This window comes from Hypanus sabinus, chromosome 10, assembly GCF_030144855.1.
Source record: "Hypanus sabinus isolate sHypSab1 chromosome 10, sHypSab1.hap1, whole genome shotgun sequence".
Classification (NCBI taxonomy): domain Eukaryota; kingdom Metazoa; phylum Chordata; class Chondrichthyes; order Myliobatiformes; family Dasyatidae; genus Hypanus; species Hypanus sabinus.
The window spans coordinates 56,387,694-56,407,447 of record NC_082715.1 but is presented as its reverse complement, the minus strand read 5'-3'; the positions used below and the strand labels follow the sequence as shown (position 1 = coordinate 56,407,447).

General features: G+C 38.4%; 1 protein-coding gene across 1 annotated transcript in view; it reads left to right on the top strand.

The window, feature by feature from the left end:
- greb1 (growth regulating estrogen receptor binding 1) overlaps positions 1-19,754 on the top strand; it is a 185,956-nt gene that overhangs the window by 86,356 nt on the left and 79,846 nt on the right. Inside the window, exons 7-13 of the mRNA XM_059981878.1 lie at positions 5,826-6,008; positions 6,671-6,805; positions 8,169-8,270; positions 8,689-8,814; positions 15,566-15,703; positions 16,496-16,681; positions 17,949-18,299. Of these exons, the coding sequence (XP_059837861.1) occupies positions 5,826-6,008; positions 6,671-6,805; positions 8,169-8,270; positions 8,689-8,814; positions 15,566-15,703; positions 16,496-16,681; positions 17,949-18,299 (1,221 nt within the window). The remainder of the gene's footprint in view (positions 1-5,825; positions 6,009-6,670; positions 6,806-8,168; positions 8,271-8,688; positions 8,815-15,565; positions 15,704-16,495; positions 16,682-17,948; positions 18,300-19,754) is intronic.

Here is a 19,754-nt window from a genome sequence, read left to right as displayed (position 1 = left end):
TTTCCAGATTTACCCAATGAGGGCTAGGAGATAAATCCCAATCCCTTAACCAATATTGAATTATTAATTGCAATTATCGAATATTAATTGCCCAATAATAAAATCTAAAATTAGGCAATGCCAATCCACCTTCCCTCCTTGCCTTCTGTAAATAACTTCTACCTAATCTAGGATTTTTGTTCTGCCATATATATGAGGAAATTTTTGAATCAACATTGTCAAAAAAGGATTTTGGAATAAAAATTGGTACCGCTTGAAATATGTATAAGAACTTGGGTAAAATAATCACCTTAATAGCATTAATCCGACCTATCAGAGATAAAGACAATTGTGACCATTTAGTGAACAAACCTTTAATCTGATCAATTAAGGGTAAAAAATTAACCTTGAATAACTCCTTATGATGTTTTGTAATTTTAATCCCTAAGTATATAAAAAGTCATTAATTAATTTAAAAGGTAACTTTCCATAAATTGGAACCTGTCTATTTAAGGGGAACAATTCACTCTTATTAAGATTCAATTTATACCTGGAAATATTACCAAACTGAGCCAACAATGATATAACTGCAGGAATGGATTTCTCAGGATCAGAAAAATATATTACAAGTCATCTACGTATAATGATAACTTATGTATATCCATCCCACGAGTAATGCCAAAAATGTTAGGTGATTCTCTGATAGCAATTGCCAAAAGTTCTATAGCAATATCAAGTAATAATGGACTAAGAGGACAACCTTGCCTCGTACCCCGAAATAAACGAGAAAAGGGAAATCTTTGATTGTTAGTAAAAACAGAGGCTACTGGAGTATGATATATCAATTTAATCCAGGATATAAATGTCGGACTAAAATTAAACTTCTCAAGCACAGTAAATAAATATGGCCATTCAACTCTATCAAATGCTTTCTCCGCATCTAATGAAATGACTCATTCTGTGTGAAGGAGTACAAACAATGTTCAATAATCTCCTAATATTGAAAAAAGAATAGCGATTTTTAATAAAAACAAGTTTGATCCTCCAAGATAACTTGAGGTAATACCTTCTCCAGCCTGGTCGCCAGTAACTTGGAAAAGATCTTGGAATCTACATTCAATAAGAATATTGGCCTATAGGATACGCAATCAGTAGGGTCTTTATCTTTTTTCAATATTAAAGAAATGGAACCTCTATAAAAAGATTGTGGCAATTTACCTAGTCTAATTGCTTCTTCAAAAACCTTGCATAACCAAGGAGAAAGAGTAGAGGAAAAACACTTAAAAAATTCCACTGTATACCCAGCTGGACCTGGTGCTTTCCCAGAATTCATAGAGGAAATAACACCTTTAATTTCTGCATCCGTAATAGCAGTTTCTAATATTAAAAGTTCTTCTGATGATAATTTTGGAAAATTCAATTTCCCAAGAAAATCATGCATGGTATTATGATCATGAGGAAATTCAGAATGATACCGAGAGGTATAAAAATCTTGAAAAGATTTGTTTATCTCATCATGGTCAACTGTCAGTTCACCATTCTGTTGATGAATCTTAATAATTTGACGTTTAACCGAAGCATTTTTCAATTGGCTAACAGTTTACATGATTTATCACTATGTATATAAAAAACAGTTCTGGTTTTCATTTATTGATTTTCAATTGAAGTTGTAAGTAATAAACTGTGTTCCATTTGAAGCTCAACCCTTTGTTTGTAAAGCTCCTTGCTAGGAGCAATTGAATATTTCTTGTCAATTTCTTTAATCTTATCAACCAATAAAAAAGTTTCCTTCTTAATACGTTTTCTCAAACCAACAGAATAGGAGATAATCTGTCCACGTATATATGCTTTAAAAATGTCCCAAAGTATTCCACAGGAAATTTCATTCGTGACATTAGTTGAAAAGAAGAAATCAATCTGTTCCTTCATAAATTTAATGAAATCCGGATCTTGCAGTAAGGTAGAATCAAATCGCCATTGCTTAGTGCTAGAAGCTGTATCCATTAATTTAATAGAAAGTTTCATTGGAGCATAATCAGAGATGGCTATAATGTCATAATTACAACCAGTTACAGATGGAATAAAACGAGAGTCAATAAAAAAACAGTCAATTCCCAAGTAAGAATGATAAACATGTGAGAAAAATGAAAACTCTTTATCCTTAGGATGCAGAAATCTCCAAATATCGAAAATTCCATTATCAGTCAAAAAAGAATTGATGTAAGTGGCCGACTTATTTGGTAAAGTCTGAATGGATATAGATCTATCCAGCAAAGGATTTAAACAACAGTTGAAGTCACCACCCATTATTAACATATATTCATTTAGATTAGGTAGAGAAGTAAATAAAGACTTAAAGAAATCAGGATAATTCACATTTTGAGCATAAACATTAACCATAGCAACCTTCTTATTAAAAAGTAACCCAGTAATTAACAAAAATCTACCACTCGGATCCAAAATAATATCATGTTGAACAAAAGCAATAGAGGAGTCAATAAAAATTGAAACTCCCTTTACTTTAGCATTCGAATTCGAATGGTACTGTTGACCCTTACAAAACCTAAAAACAGTTGATTGTCCTCTTTCCTCACATGAGTTTCTTGTACAAAAATGATATGCGCATTCAGTCTTTGGAATGCTTTAAAAATCTTTTTCCGTTTAATCGGATGGTTTAAGCCATTAGTATTCCAAGAAACAAAATTAATCGTCTGAGCCATATTTCTAAAATCAGCCTTTTGGTATATAAAGAGTTAACCAAAGTATGAACTCATGCACCCGGAACAAAAATAAGGGGAGGACCTGGAAACGATGACACGGCGGACATTTTAGTAGTTTGAAATCAGCCCAAATGAAAAAACTAGAAAAACTAATAAAAAGAGCAATAGAATTAAAAGGGAACCCCCCCCCCCCCCTGCCCACCACCCACGGAAAAGAGATCCTCCTGAGCCTGAGAAAGGCCAGGAAAAAAAGAAATTGTGAGACTAAATCTACCCCCATGTCTCCAGAAGGCAACTCCAGATATATAAAGGAGAAAAAAAAAGATCCACCCAAAATCCTAAAAAGTAATTAACACTATACTAAAACAGACTTCTTAATATAATTGCTAGTAAAAAAAAAACAAGAAGAATATAAGCACTGGTAACTTATATATCGGGTTTAAGACCCGAACAAATAAAGTTAGGATGTGATAAGAAAGATGTGACAGGAAGAAGACGACAAAAAAAATGGCAAAATTTAAAAAAAGCAAGAAATATTTTAGAAAAGAAACCGCCATCTTAGTTACACAAAAAATGAAGATATATATCAAAACATTTTTAAAAATTCACCTTCAAAGGATTAATAATAATAACCAAAAATAAAATACAATGGTTAAAGTAAGTAAATTAAAAAGATTAGTACGTCGACAAAGAAAAACTTTAATTGGAATATAAAATGTAAAATAAACCTACACCAATAGTCAGAAACAAAATATGGTTTTGGAAACAAAAACTATCTTGTAACGATCAAAACCATACATTTATTAGAAATGAGAATCCGAAACAGTAGGATAGTTCTCATCCAGAAAGCTTTGAGCATCAGATGTGGAGAGAAAAACACGTCGTGGTGCAATCAAAGGCGAGATTCTAAGTTTTGCAGGGTATAAAAGTGCTGTTTTAGGTTTTTCTCATGACATTTGGACATCAAAGGTTTAAAAACGAGCTGTGCCTTCATTACTTCTGGGCTGAAATCCTCCACGAGCCGAAAGTGGGATTCTCTCAATTTAACCATCCCTAAACGCCGAGCCAAATGAATAAGGTTAAGTTTTTAGTTAAGTTCTGTTGTTCCTTAAAAATTTCCCAATCATCTGTCCTCGCACTCACCTTAGCTCTGTCATACTTTTTTTTAGTGCTAAGCAATCTCTGACTTCCTTTGTCAACCACTGTGGCCCCTTTTCCCCCTTTGAATCCTTCCTTCTCTGGGGGATGAACTGACTTTGCACCTTGTGCATTATTCCCAAGAATACCTGCCATTGCTGTTCCACTGTCTTTTCTGCAAGGATATCTGACCGTTTAACTTTGGCCAGCTCCTCCCTCATGGCTCCATAGTCTCCTTTGTTCAACTGCAACACTGACACCTCCGATCTGCCCTTATCCTTCTCAAATTGCAGATAAAAACTTATCATATTATGGTCACTACCTCCTAATGGCTCCTTTACTCTTAAGATCGCTTCTCAAATCCTGTTCATTACACAACACTAAATCCAGAATAGCCTTGTCCCTGGTCAGCTCTCGTACAAGCTGTTCCAAGAATGCATCCCGTAGGCACTCTACAAACTCCATATCCTGGGGTCCAGCACCAACCCGATTCTCCCAGCTCACCTGCATGTTGAAATCTCCCATAACTACTGCGACATTACCTTTGCCACATGCCAATGTTAACTCTCTATTCAACTTGCACCCAATATCCATGCAACTGTTTGGTGGCCTGTAGACAACACCCATTAGGGTCTTTTTGCCCTTACTGTTCCTCAGTTCTATCCACACAGACTCTACTTCTCCTGATCCTATGTCCCCCCCTTGCAAAGGACTGAATCTCATTCCACCCCACCCCCTCTGCCCACATTTCTGTCCCTCCGATAGCACGTATACCCTTGTACATTCATTTCCCAGGTCTGATGTCCCTGCAGCCATGTCTCCATTATCCCAGCAACATCATAGTTACCCATTCACACCTGAGATTCAAGCTCATCCACCTTATTTTTGATACCGTGCATTCAGATATAGAATTTTTAGCCCATTTCTCCTTTCTCTGTTTAAATCGCTGCCTATTGTGCTTAACCCAGCTCCCCAAGCTCACATTGGGCTATATGCCCCTTGAATTTTGTTGTCCTTCCTAAATTTATTCCTAATTATTCTTTCTGCACATTTAACTCCATGTTCTGTCAGACCATCCCTCTGTACATGTGTCCTCCTTATCATTTGTCCACCTCACCTTTCTCTACTACACACTTAATATTCCGGAATCGTGTAGTCCCCACCTGTCCTTTATTCTTCATCTCGCTATCCACTCTCACATTCTGGGTCCCTGCCCCCTGCAAATTTAGTTTAAACCCCCCCCCCCCCCAAGCCGTACTAGCAAACTTTCCAGCAAGAATGTTAGCATTAGCAAGGTCATAGGAGAATGGCTAGACTAGTTCAAGCTGACAGGTAGGTGATAATAACATACATAACCACACATTACATCAGTGGTGTGCAGAAGAGCTTCTCTGATTGCACAATACATCGAACCTTGAAGTGGATGGCGTAAGCAGCAGAAGACCATGAATGCACACTCAATGGCCACTTTATTAGGTAATTCCTGTAGAGTGTAGATGTCTTTACTGTCCCATTGCTCCAGAGATAAATGAAGGGTGTCTGTCCAAGATGGTGCCTGTCATAGTGCTGTTTTGGATTAAGGTGTTTTGAGAGGCTGGAGTTAGTGCATGCTCCTCAAAGCACTTCACGCTGACTGAGGTCAGAGCCACCTTACAGTGGTCATTAAGACACTTCACCTTGATTTTCTTAAGTACCAGGAAGATAGTTATCTTCTTTAGCTTTGCACTTTACAGCTATATCAGACTATTTTTATTTTCCACAGCAGGTTTTACATGAACCTTGAGCACATCAAGGCTGTGTTTCTATTTATGAACTTGTGAAACTGAAGTTATTGAAGAAGAGATTTCTGTCCTTTGAGTTCTAACAATGCAGTTCAGACTCGTAAAAAAATCTCTGACAAATTGCAAGTCTGTGTTGCAAATTATTTATTTAAATTATGCAACACCTCATTATTTTTGCTAACTGCATTTATGTTCAATATTTCTCCAGGTTTCTGTGGAAATTGTGTGGGATGTGGCGAGAAAGGATTTCGGTACTTCACAGAATTTTCCAATCATATCAACTTAAAATTGATCACTCAGCCCAAGAAACAAAAGTACCTGAAATGCTACCTGGTTAAAAATGCACAGGGCACACTGACGAAAGGGCCCTTAATTTGCTGGAAAGGCACAGGTGAGAACTGGATAATGAATTTTTATTTATATATGTATTTGAAGTTCATCAGTGCCTGGCCGATTTTGCTCAGAATTCATTGGGTTAATAAAAAACAAATACTGGTTCTAGTTTTATTATCGGGACAGAATTTAAAATAGCTCCATTATTAGTAATGTTTTTACAGATGTATTTCACCTTTTGAAAGGAAGAAATAAGGTGCTGAAATCCCCAATCTCAAAGACTCATTGTTATGTTTAGCATTCGCAATTTCAGAGGCCTTCTCCATCTCTACATCCTAGGATATCTTTACCTTCCTGTTGTGCTTTTCCAGTTTTAATGGTGGCTGTGCCTTCAACAATTGTGAGTGCTATATTTGGAATTACATCTATGATTGCTTTCTTCTCATCACTGCTCTGCTTCTCTTTAAGATGCACTTTAAAATTACCTCGAATCAGACTTCTCATCACCCCGTCCAGTCGTCTTCTGCTACGGCTCACTGTCAGTTTTGGCTGGCTTGTTTAGTTTCAGGGAAGCTTTTCTATACTGAGGTCAGAATATATTGCAAGTCTTTGTGGGTGCTTTTGGACTAGTAATAGTTTCTAGTGTATCTGAAGCAAAACCTGTAAGACTATGGATTCAAAGTAGCTTGGTTGTTAAGAGTAGACTTTTAATTTTAACAGAGGGCAAAACGCTACAATCGGGCTCTAGTTCCACCTCTAGCGTTCCGTCACAACCTCCTGAGAGCCCAGCCTCATCCACTACAGTGTCGTCAGCAGAAAGCATTGCTGGAACATCCGCTGGACTTCAGCAAGCAGGTGTTGTCATCTTTTATTCCTTTAGTGGCATTATTTTGCTGTGTTTTTGAATAATTTAAATCTTTAAACCTGTTAAGTGCGATGGGGGGGGAGGGGGCAGCAGGATGAATTCTAGCTCTGCTTGAAATCTTCAGAGGTACTTGTGCTCCGTTCAACCTGCCAGTTACTCTCTTCTGATGGAGTTCATGCAAAAATAAGTAGGTTAGGTAGTGTTATAGAAGGAGATGACTTTCCACCCTCTGCCCATATTCACGGTACTGTCCATTGATTGTGCTTTTAAGCTAATGTGAATAGAAGAAGTAAAACAATTAAGCCTGATTTATTATGTCTGCTTCTTGATGTAGCGTCTCACCTGCCAGGGATCAGGATCAACACTTCAGAATCTGATGATTTCTGTCCGCAGTAAATAGATAAGGAAGTTGCGGGCGCGCTAGCCGTGATTTTCCAAAGCTGCCTCTTCAGTAATTTTTCCCATAGATTGTCTGTAATATTAAACAGATAGGGAGAAACTAGTTCATGACAAACCTGCCAGTTTAACGTTAATTAATTTGATTATTAGAATCAATTAGAGACAAAAAGGTGACGTGAAAGTCAGCATAATGTCAGAATAACCTAGATGAATTTTTTAAAGAGTTCTTAACATCTTGTTCAGTGTAAGGAACAGAGAAGTGGAGTAAGGTTCAGTCAGAGGAAAGCAGTGGACATGGGTCAAATTGAGACATCATATGGGGCCAGGGTTCACGTTCGGAAAGGGTGGTCATGCATACTGGGATGGTAGTGATGCCAACAATAGACGGCACTTTGTGTGTCTGGACACTTCTGTCCATAAGCAAATAATTGTCACAGATGACCCAGAATAAGTTTGCTGCCTTACACAAACCAGAGTAAGTTTATGATGCCAGAATAAAAGATTGTACTAATGAATTAAATAAAAATAGGCTTGAATATCTTACTAACAAACATACTGGGGGAATCCAGCAGGTCAGGCAGCATCTATGGAAAAGAGTAAACTGTCTTGGCCCGAAACGTCGGCTGTTTACTCTTTTCCATATGCTGCCTGGCCTGCTGAGTTCCTCCATTATGTGTGTTGCTTGGATTTCCAGCAACTGCAGATTTTCTCGTCTTCATATATCTTGCTGCTTCTCAGTTTTCCTAAGATTTTTTTCCTAATTTTAGCATTGACTATTAACTCTTTCTTTTGGCACCATACCAATTTGAAAATTACGTGAACTATTAGCAATATAATGTCCTCCTTGTTTCCTCTTTGTTGAAATTTTGTCCTATTATGAGGAAAGCCATTGACAAGGAAAGATTGTTATTACAAGTTTTCTAACAGATCAAACTGTTTCTCGTGCTGCTACAGGAATTTCTGTAACCAACAACAACAGAGAATCATCCAGGCACCAAAATGCAATGAAGGTCAATAATGTAGCCACACAGAATATGTCAAGACCTTCAGTCATAGGTATGTAATTATAGGCATTGACATCTTTTTTGGCTTCAGCTCTAGTCTGCCAGCTAATTCAATCTCTCTGTAGATACTTGATCATAAACGTCTAGGCTTTTGCTGCTGTGTAGTTCCTTAGGACTGTCGTAACATCCCAGGCACCTTTTTTTACAAGGGACACATAAAAAAAGAAAGATGCAAATTTATAAAGTATTTCAAATTCCTGAAGTTTTCAGAGCCCACGAACTACTTTCAAAGTACTGTATAGTCAGGTTTATTCAATAAATAAAATAACAAAAGTATACTGAGTAGTTTTCTGAAAAATATTGATTGTTGCTAAGATCTTTGTCATGCTCTTTGGATTTGTCAGTGGTAGCCATGGACTTGTGATCACAATAAGTAACTGCCATTATCTTTATTGTTGGTGTCTTTTCAGGCAACTTGGTAAATTCAGGTCCTCCAAAGAAGCGCCACAGGGGTTGGTCACCAGATTCCCCTTCAGCAACAGAGGCGAGCTCCATTCAGTGCAATCCACCTGCTCAGAATTTAGGAAGCAAAGCTGGTATGACATATCAACAACATTATCAACATCCAATTTCTGCTTTTAAATTCTACTTTCTTACTGTACTATCACCTAGTATTTTAAAGTGAGGTATTGTTTTTTTACTGAGTTATAGGGTCATATATTTAAAAAGAAGTAAAACACAGCAACAGGCCCTTCGGCCCATCTAGTCCATGCCGAAACCATTTATACTGCCTTCTCCCACCAACCTGCACCAGGACCATAGCCCTCCGTACCTCTACTACCCAAATTTTGCTTAATCGTTGAAATCAAGCTTGCATGCACCACTTGTGCTGCTAACTCATTATGCACTCTCATGGCCCTCTGAGCAAAGAAGTTTCCCTCACGTTCCCCTTAAACTTTTCACGTTCCACCTTTAACCCATGACCTCTGGTTGTATGCCCACTCAACCCCAGCGGAAAAAGCCTGCTTGCATTTACTCTATTTATACTCCTTGTAATTTTTTATACCTCTATTAAATCTCCTCTCAATCTTCTATACTCTAAGGAATAAAAACATAGAAGACCTATAGCACAATACAGGCCCTTCAGCCCACAAAGCTGTGCCGAACATGTCCTGACCTTAGAACTACCTAGGCTTACCCTTAGCCCTCTATTTTTCTAAGCTCCATGTACCTATCTAAAAAAGACCCTATTGTTTCCGCCACCACCACCGCTGTCGGCAGCCCATTCCATCAACTCACCACTCTCTGCGTAAAAAAACTTACCCGTGTCATCTCCTCTGTACCTACTTCCAAGCACCTTAAAACTATGCCCTCTCATGTTAGCCATTTCAGCCCTGGGAAAAAGCCTCTGACTATCCACAAAACCAATGCCTCTCATTATCTTACACACCTCTATCAGGTCACCTCTCATCCTCCGTTGCTCCAAGGAGAAAAGGCCAAGTTTACTCAACATTTTCTCATAAAGCATGCTCCCCAATCCAGGCAACATCCTTGTAAATCTAACCCGTTCAATCTTCCCTTATAGCTTAGGTCCTCCAGACCTGGCAACATTCTTGTAAATTTTCTCTGTACTCTTTCAGCCTTATTTACAGTTTTCCTGTAGGTAGGTGACCAAAACTACACACAATACTCCAAATTAAGCCTCGCCTACAACTTATACAAGTTCAACATAACATCACATCTCCAGTACTGAATACATTGATTTATGAAGAGCGATGTGCCAAAAGCTTTCTTTACAACCTATCTACATGTGACACCTTTCTCAACATATTATGGACCTGTGTTCCCAGATCTCTTTGTTCTACCACACTCCTCAGAGCCCTACTGTGTAAGACCTTCCCTGGTTGGTCCCACAGAAGTGCAACACCTCACACTTGCCTGCACTAAATTCCATCTGCCATTTTTCAAATGATTTTTCCAGCTCATGCAGATCTCTCTGCAAGCCATGATAGTCCTTTTGCTGTCCACATCACTCTCAATCTCAGTGTCTTCACAAACTTGCTGATCCAGTTATCCAGATTATCATGGATATAGATAACAAACAACAGACCCAGCACTAATTCCAGCGGCACTCCACAAGTCACAGGCCTCCAGTCAGAGAGGCAACCATCTCTACCACTCTCTGGCTTCTCCCACAAAGTCAATGTCTAATCCAATTTACTACATGATCCTGAATGCCAAGCAACTGAACCTTCTTGACCACCCTCCCATACAGGACCTTGTCAAATGCCTTGCTGAAGTCTAATTAGTCAACTACTGATGGTTATTCTGGCCAAGTAGGAATGAATAAATGGTATTTTATTCAAGGTCCACTTCCTTCTATCCTTTGTCAAGGGATATGTTTCATCCATGTCCTTAAAAACTGGGCTAGCGTGGATAAGTTGAGGCAAAGGGTCTACTGCAATGCTATATGACTCTGTGGCTCTCAATTGCCAGATATGGTTTAGTTCTCTTTTTGCATCTGAGCGAATGCACCACTGGATCTGTTACCACCTTCATTATTTTCATCATTTATTCAATGTATTTCCATGCATTTTCACAATGTGTTGTACAGCTGCCTTAATATTTTATAGATTCCAAGATGGAGCTTTAAGGATATTCAACTCCTACGTATTTCTCTCAAGTACCCAGACACAGCTCTGTATTGACTCTCTAAGTGCAAGATCAATTTTGTCATTTATAGGATTTTAGATATTCACCAGAATTGTCAATGTGAAGACCTAAGATTTTGGAGACTGAACAGTGCTGTAATTCATTACACTTCAAAGTACAATTTTAAAAATGTTTTTAAAAATTTGGATATACATGCACTTAACTAGGGAGCATTAGTGGCTTTATAGAGGAAAGTTGTTTTCTCTATTCATGTCAATTACTTTAAAAGTACTAATTTTCTACTTTTGGAAATACACCATAACTTAAAATGTGTTTGCTAGCAAGCAAGTGCATTTTCTCTGAGCTCTTGTAAAGCATTTTTCCTCTCAGTAGAGTCCAGATTTTATGACCATTCAAAATCCTTGTAAAAGATAGAATGTTTTTCCTTACATTTATCAGATTGCCCAGAAAAGGTAGGCGGTAGTAGTTGATGGAGTGTCTTCTGCCTGGAAGATCGGTGACCAGTGATGTTTTGCAGGGATTTGTTCTTGGGTACCTGCTCTCTGTGATTTTTTCAAGTGACTCAGACGAGGAAGTGAAAGCTGGTTAGTAAATGTGTAGGTGATACTGTTGGCCATGGAGGAATTTAAATGTGGAAGAAGACATTGGACTTGAAAGGGTTAAGGACACTGGAAGCAGGCAAACCAGTTGCCTTTGTTCTTGCCATGAGGTTGAAGGAATGGAAGTTGCCATTTTGTGAAGCTGCTCTGCATCCTCTGTTTTGTGAACTGGAGTTGATTGGTTTGATCAGAGTTTTAAAGTAGACACAGTGATGCTCTGGGTAATCAGCTAGACTAGAGATCATTTCCAAATAAGCAGAGTTTTGTGAGATGGTCTTTCGTTAGATATAACATGTAGGTCTGTGAATGGTGGAGTGTGTGTCTGTCCTGAGTGATTCGAGCTGTTTACTATTTTGGTAACTAAAGCAAAGAGCCGTATTATCAATTGTTACTTGCAGAAGAAGGCAGTAAATGGATGCTGGCTTGGACGAGAGCCAATACGAAGGTGTTATAGGTCAGTTATATGACACTGAATAACACCCATAATACTGAAATGAAACATTTGAATTGGTAAGGACTGAATATAAAAGCAGAGACTTCAAATAAAAAGTAATGATAACTTCGAAGATTCAGAATCACAAGGAAGAACCCCCCATGCCAGGAGCTGGGAGAAAAAGGATCTGGCCAACAGGAGATCCCTTATTTCAGTGTTGTAAGTTGGATAAGTGGTCTGAGTGAGTATTGGTTGTTGGCCTGGGATCAACATCGTTATGTTGTTGTTTGTGCCAAGACTGTAAAGTGTGAAGTTCAATTAATTAAGAGTTTCCTAACCTAGATCCGCTGATGAATGGTCATCAGCTCAAAGGTTGGTGGTTTAGAAAGTTATCGTAAGTTACAATAGGGTGCTGATCGGATGCAGAACTGATAGGGTGGTTAAGAAGGTGCATGGAGTGTTGGCCTTCATTATTCAGGGATGTACTAATGTTGCAGCTTTATAAATCTGCTTATGTACTTAGAGTATTATGCTCTGTTTTGGTTACCTTATAGAAAGGAATTGAATTGAATTGACTTTATTTCTTACATCCTTCACATATATGAGGAGTAAAAATCTTTATGTTACTGTACATCCCCATTTAAATGTGCAAGCATAGTAATTTATAATAAATAGAACAGTCAATGTAACAGAACTACACTCAGATCAGCTTGAGTTCATCAGTCTGATGGCCAGGTGGAAGAAGCTGTCCTGGAGCCTGTTGATCTGGCTTTTATGCTGTGGAACCGTTTCCCGGATAGTAGCAGCTGGAATAGATTGTGGTTGCGGTGACTCAGATCCCCAATGATCCTCCAGGCTCTTTTACACACCTGTCTTTGTAAATGTCCTGAATCATGGGAAGTTCACAACTACAGAAGCACTGGGCTGTCCGCGCCACTCTCTGCAAAATCTTGCGATTAAGGGAGGTACAGTTCCCATACCAGGCAGTGACATCGCCAGTCAGGATGCTTTCAATTGTGCCTCTGTAAAATGTTCTTGGGATTTGGGGGTACATACCAAACAGGTGAAACAGGTGCTGTTGTGTCTTTTTCACCAGACAGCTGGTGTGTACAGACCATGTGAGGTCCTCGGTCATGCGGATGCTGAGGAACTTAAAGCTGTTCACCCTCTCAATCCCAAATCCATTGATGCCAATAGGGGTTAGCCCGTTTTTATTCCTCCTGTAATCCACAACCAGCTCCTTTGTTTTTGTGACATTGAGGGAGAGGTTGTTTTTTTGATACTACTGTGTCAAAGAGATGACTTCTTCCCTGTAGGCCACCTCGTTATTGTTTGAGATTATGCCAAACAATGCAGTGTCTTTGGCAAATTTAATTAGCAGATTAGAGCTCTGTGTGGCAACACAGTCATGGGAAAACAGGGAGGAAAGGAGGGGACTTAGTACACAGCCCTGTGGGGCTCCTGTATTGAGAGTCAGAGGGATGGAGGTGAGGGAGCCCACTCTTACCACTTGCCAGCAATCTGACAGGAAGTCCAAGATCCAGCTGCACAAGGCAGGGTCAAGGCCAAGGTCTCTGAGCTTCCTGTCAAGCCTGGATGGAATTATGGTGTTGAGTGCTGAACTATAGTCCAAGAACAGCATTCTCGCATAAGCATCCTTCTTCTCCAAATGTGTAAGGACGGTATGTAAAGCAGTGGCTAGTGCGTTGCCTGTCGATTGGTTGTGCCGGTAGGTTAATTGTAGGGGGTATAGTTTGGGTGGTAGCGAGTTCCAGATGTAATCCTTGACCAGCCTCTCAAAGCAAGGACATGGATGCTTTAGAAAGGGTGCAGTGGAGATTGACCAGGGATTAGAGTGGATGTCTTATGAGGAGACTGTTAGCTAGGGCTTTTCTCTTTGGAGCAAAGAGGCTGAGAGAAGAATTAGTAGAAGTTTATAAAATGATGAGATGTGTATAGAGTGGGCAGCCGGAGACTTTTTCTCAGGATAGAAATGGCTTGTAATTTTAATGTGATTGGAGGAAAGCTTACGGGGAGGGGGGAGGTGAGTGGAATGTCAGGCAATGTTACACAGAGAGTGGTGGGTGTGTGGAACTCATTGCTGGGTTTGTGGTAGAGGTAGATATGTTAGGGCATTTAAGATAATCTTGTATGTACATGGATGAAAGAAAAATGGAGAGCTTTGGAGGAGGAAAGGATTGCAATGATCACAGAGTAGGTTAAAAGATTCCACAACAATTTGGGCAGAAGGGTGTGTACTATGCTATAAATATTGAACGTTCTATTATGCTTGTCATTTGAAGAGTGTTTGATGAATGTGGGTCTATATTCAGTAGAATTCAGAAGAAAGAGAGGTGACCTCATTGAAACCTATCGAATGTTAAAGGACCTTGCTAGAGTGGATGTGAAGAGGATGTTTCCTGTTGGAGAGTCTAGATCAGAGGGGCGCCCTTTTAGAATGGAGATGAGGAGGAATTTCTGTAGCCAGAGAGTGGTGTATCCGTGGAATTCTTCACCACAGGCAGCTGTGGAGGACAAGTCTTTGTGTATATTTAAGGCAGAGGTTGATAGATTCTTCATTGGTCAGGGTATGAAGGGATGCGGGGAGCAGGCAAGAAATTGGGGCTGAGAGGAAAATTGGATCAGCCATGATGAAATGGCAGAACAGACTCGATGGGCCAAATGGCCTAATTCTCCTCCTGAGTCTTCTGATCTTGTGAATGATACAAATAAAGCACAATTATTTTCTGCATATTTATTTTGTTTCTTGAAACAATCAAGTACTACAATGCCATGTATACAAGATAAATAAACAATGGAGGTTAATACTGAAAATATTAACAGTGAAGTAAATACTGTCATGTTTCAGAGAATGGTGCTTTTGGAATGTTTTGTTACAGAGTAGTTGATGGAGAATTAAGGAAGAGACGGGTTCTTGTTGAGATGTAACAGTTTGTTATATAGGTGAAGCTTCATGTCTATCATTTATTGGAATATTTTATTCCCTTTGGGATTTTGGGTCTACAACAGTGCTATTCTTTCCTGTCTGATAATGTTGGTTCTGGGGCTGCTATTGTTGTAGGAAGTGCTGGGAGCTACTCCTTGGGAAAAGCTTTTATGTGGTAGTGGTACAGCCCTACTGCATATTTAATTAGGTGTTTGTGATAACATAGTTGGGTGATTGTAGTCCTGTTGATGTATATCTCTGTTCGATGGTTTGCTGCTTCTGATGTGTAGATTAAGGCTGCTTCTTTTCCTCCGTTAGTAGTGGCTGGGTAGAATAGTGTGTTTTTGGTTGTTAGTCAAAATGCTGCCAATGTGAAACAAAAATGTTTCATTAAACTATATAAATTGTATTATTATTCTTCCTCTCCTGCCAGATTATATATGAGTAAAGGAAAATTATATAAAATTACATAAGTTGCACAGGCAGGCAATACCTTGGGCCAATCATCCTTCAAATTTCCAATGTCTGCTCTGTTTTGCTTTTGATCTAAATGCCTACAGAATATACTGTCAAACAGCATCATCTTCTTAACTTATCTTGGTTAAGACAGAAAAAGTACACCACATTTGTATGCTGGACCACTTGCTGAATGTAAGTCTTTCATGAAATTCATTGATTCCCCTTACTGCTTACAGAACTTGTGGAAATGACTTGCATGACTCAGTCCAGTCATTTAGGACCTGCTCATTCTCCACTTACAGCCTCCGAAGAGCCTGTGGTTGTACCTGATAATTTATTTAAAAACTGCGGGACCCGACCTGTAATCCTTAAAGGTAATTGAATGTAAATGAAATGAACTGGACGCTTGGGCAATTCTGGCTGAAAAGTGGGTTCAGACTGGACCCAGTAGAGGGAGGTATTTGGAGTCTTGCTGGGACTTGTTGGCAAAGCCTGGATTGTCGTCTTCACAACCTGTGCAGACAGAGTGAGAATTTGTCCATCAAAACCTTTGGGCCCATAGGTGTGATCCTTGGCAATCAGATGAAGTGATTATCTTGGTGTTTGCAATTGGGTTGGAAAAGGATAGGATCTCTGCACATTGGGTGACTCTTAAGTAACTCCATGGGGTTTCTAGGAAAAGCAATTCAGAGATTTTGCAGCTTGACCCTTTCTGGCCTGTCACTGTATTTCATTACTCTGCCTTTAACATACAGTTTAACCGAGCCTCCAATATATCAATCAGATGTAACCTGCTTCTTTTTGAGACACACACCAGAATCTGAATTACTGCACCAATGTTCTGACTGGTATGGTGATTAGAGGTAGAATTTCAGTTTTTCCAAATTTTAGTTTCATCTGTCACTATGGGGACTGGGAGGGTAATTTGAGAATGTGATTGATTGTTTGGGTACTAATAGCACATGGTTTACAAATTATTATTTTACTTAGTGTGCCAAGCCTACCAAAAGAATTGCTTATGTACTGAAGATGGAATCTTCAGCAGAATTATTATCTTACGGTTATAAAAAAAGAACTTTAAATCCAAAAAATCTCTAGTATGTAATAAAATGAAATAATTAATCATTATAAATTAAAAGGATAATTCAAAAATTTATTTTTTTTAGGCCATGGAAGCTTTCCTCACCTTTGTGGTAATCTGAATGATGTGGTGGTTAATCCATTGCTACAGAATTGCTATGGAAACACCCAGTCTTTACCCAGAGGGTATGAGCAGCATTGTGCATCTGTGTCCACAGTAATGTCTGTAGAGATGCAGATCTTACTAACTGTGTACTATCTTGTTCAACTTGGTAAGTAATTCAAAAGCAGTTTTATCAGATCATAAATTAGTAGGGTTCAGTTATTTTGAATAGAAGTATAGTTTCTAGAAAAAGGTAAGCAGTTTAACCCTGTAATTTTCTTCTTAAACCTCTATCCTCTGCAGACATTTGTCTTCCATTTAGTTGCATCTCAAACAGCATCTCTTTGGCCATACATCTGTTTGTTTACCCTAATACTTTCTAATGGGTTCTATATCAAATCCTGGCAGATAATGTTCCAGTGAAGCCTCTTTTAAGATGCTGAGAAGCTGTTGCAATCACTCTTAACTCGATTTCTTTTGTTGTTGTTGTTTTAAATTATTCACGACTTTTTAGTGGATTTACCCTAAAATATTCAGAACAATACTCAAAGCCTCCACTTGAAATCAAGAAGTCAGTGTATTGGGAACAATGTGTTAAATGTCTCATGTTTATTTAAAGCAAACCTCCTGCAATTATATAGTCCCTTTTAAGAAACAAGCAGCCAACATACCCAAGTCAAAATACTGCAGAAGCTATGAATTATTCTTATAGTGGTTAAGGGATAAATATTAGGGAGGGCTAAGGGCAGTGCTGTCTTTTGAAATAAGGTTGTGGAGTTCTTCATGTCCTCATGACTTGGTAAATTAATATCTTCTTGCTTGAAAGACATCACATCAAGAATGCAGCAGTCTGCTGGTACTACAGTAATATGTTAGTATACTTATTTTACTCATGTTTCTGTAGTGAGATCCGAACCCAGACTACCCAGATTCACATAACCAGTGTTCTTATAGAACTGAACTTGCATTATGGATTCATTTATGCATGGCAGGAGAGCGGAATGAAGAAGTGTTAAAATTAATAGCCACGAAATGTAGAGTGATGTAAATTGGCATATAAATCACTGTGATCTTCTGATTGCTGTACTGACAATGGAGTTATAAAATAGGAACTAAAATCACTCTATTAATCACTTATTTCATTTTCAGTGCATATTCACTATTCATACGGCTGCTCAGAATAATGATGGCTTGATGATGTACAGTATGTTGCTAAATGAAGAAATACTTATTTCTACATTAGCAAGTCTATTGTGAAACTCTGATTATCTCCCGATCGTACACTTGTGTAATTGAATAAACTGAAATGCTGTTATAAGTCAGTTCTTTATTTTATGAAGTGCATGTTTCTGATTTTTATTGGAAATAATAAGTGGTTAGATTTCTATACCATTGAAATCTTGAATATTTGAACTTACTTATTTTTTGTTTCCTAGAACCAGATCAGGTGCCCTTAATTGAGGAATTGGAACATATATTGGTGAGAGCATGGCAGGAGTCTAATCTTACTGAAACCAAACATTACCAGCAAGCGATTTCTCAGATAGGAACAAATGTGTCATCGCAGGCTATGGATGTCACCCCAAAGCAGCTCACCTGGCTGGCTAAGTTAGCGGCCAGTTCCTGTAAGAATGCCGTCAAGATTATTGACTGGACAATTTCATTGGCAGAAGGCCTTGCAGAAACATTTAAACTTCTTGGTGAGGGTAAATTACAAGGAAAGAATTTTGTGGTAATCATTTGCACCAGTAAGAACCAAAGCACTGAGTCATGTGTTGTGGTTACAGGTCAGTATTTGATATTTTTGAAACTTGAACAGTAAAATCTCAGGTTGAATTTGTCTTGCATTACTATATCAACATGTATCCAGTTTCCAAATGCATGTCTACCTTAAGTGAATCTCCATTTATGAGTATCCATCAGCATTTTTCTTACTCCACCCCACCACAGGACTGCCATAGTCCCTTATCAAAATCACAAATGGCATCCTATATGACAATGTAAAGGTAAATGATTGTCTTTCACTCTCATTCTTAACAACCTTTTTTTTCCAGCATTTCATATGCTTGAACACATCACCCTCATCCATCGCCTCCTCTCTTTTACAGAGGTGGGTGGTTTACCTTTAACTAGGTTCACACTTCTCTCTCTCCTTTTAGCCAGTTTTAACATTTTGTGGTTCCCACTTCTGAATGATTACTTCCCAAGTTTCATTCCTGTGCTGATTTCTCTGTCTGCTTCTTCGTTTCTTTTTGGTATTGCATCTTTTGTACACTGAGGTACTTTTCACTATACTAAACATGATAAGTAATTGCACTTTTTAACATAGTGCTGGTTGAATATTATAGATTTCCAGAAGTGTCCAATGTGTCTGTGTTGGCATTCTCAGACAGCATATTTCCAGCACCCACAGTGTTTTGCTTATGGACAGAAATAATTACATCATTTACTTTTCTCAATTAAGGTGAAGTCTCATTAACAATTCCACAGTTAGTTACTGTGCTTTACTCAGATTTTTTCATGCTCTAAGAGGTGATCACTCCAGCTAGAATGTGTCAGAGTATTTGACTATGTCTAATTGCTTAGTTGACAATAAAAGAATTTGCCGTTACATCACGTATTTCATGCTCTTTGGGATATCCCACAGTTCATCTATGGGACATTTTTTGAAATATTTTCTCTTTTGTAATGCAAGAATCAAGACAACCCAATTTTCACACAGCAAGCTACCATAAATAGCAATAAGCTAAAAGTATGGATGACATGTGATTTGGTGGGAAACTAGTAAGAATTCATCTTCATGTGATTTGGTGTTTTCAATCTTTTTTTGATTCAAGGTCACAGGAGAGAGATGTCATCAAAGTTGATGAAGAAATCTCATTGGAGTAGACACTACAGGGAATATAAACACCATTTTCTAATTAGCAATTTCATGGGATGTACTCCAACCAACAACACAATTTATAAATGCAGTTAAATGAATAATGATTTCATTCAATGGATCTTTTGTTCACTTGACTTTTCTATTCATTTCTACATCTTAGTTGCCACTGTGGTAAAATAAAATAGCAGTGGAATAGAAATTGGAATGTATTGCCAATACCAGAAAATTGATAACATAATTGGCATCTGTTATTTGTTACTCAGTTTCATTAAAAACTATGTTGTAGTGCAGTAAGTAGAGACTCTTAGAAAATTATGTGTCCCTTCTGGAAATCTAAGAAATATTCATCCTATCACTT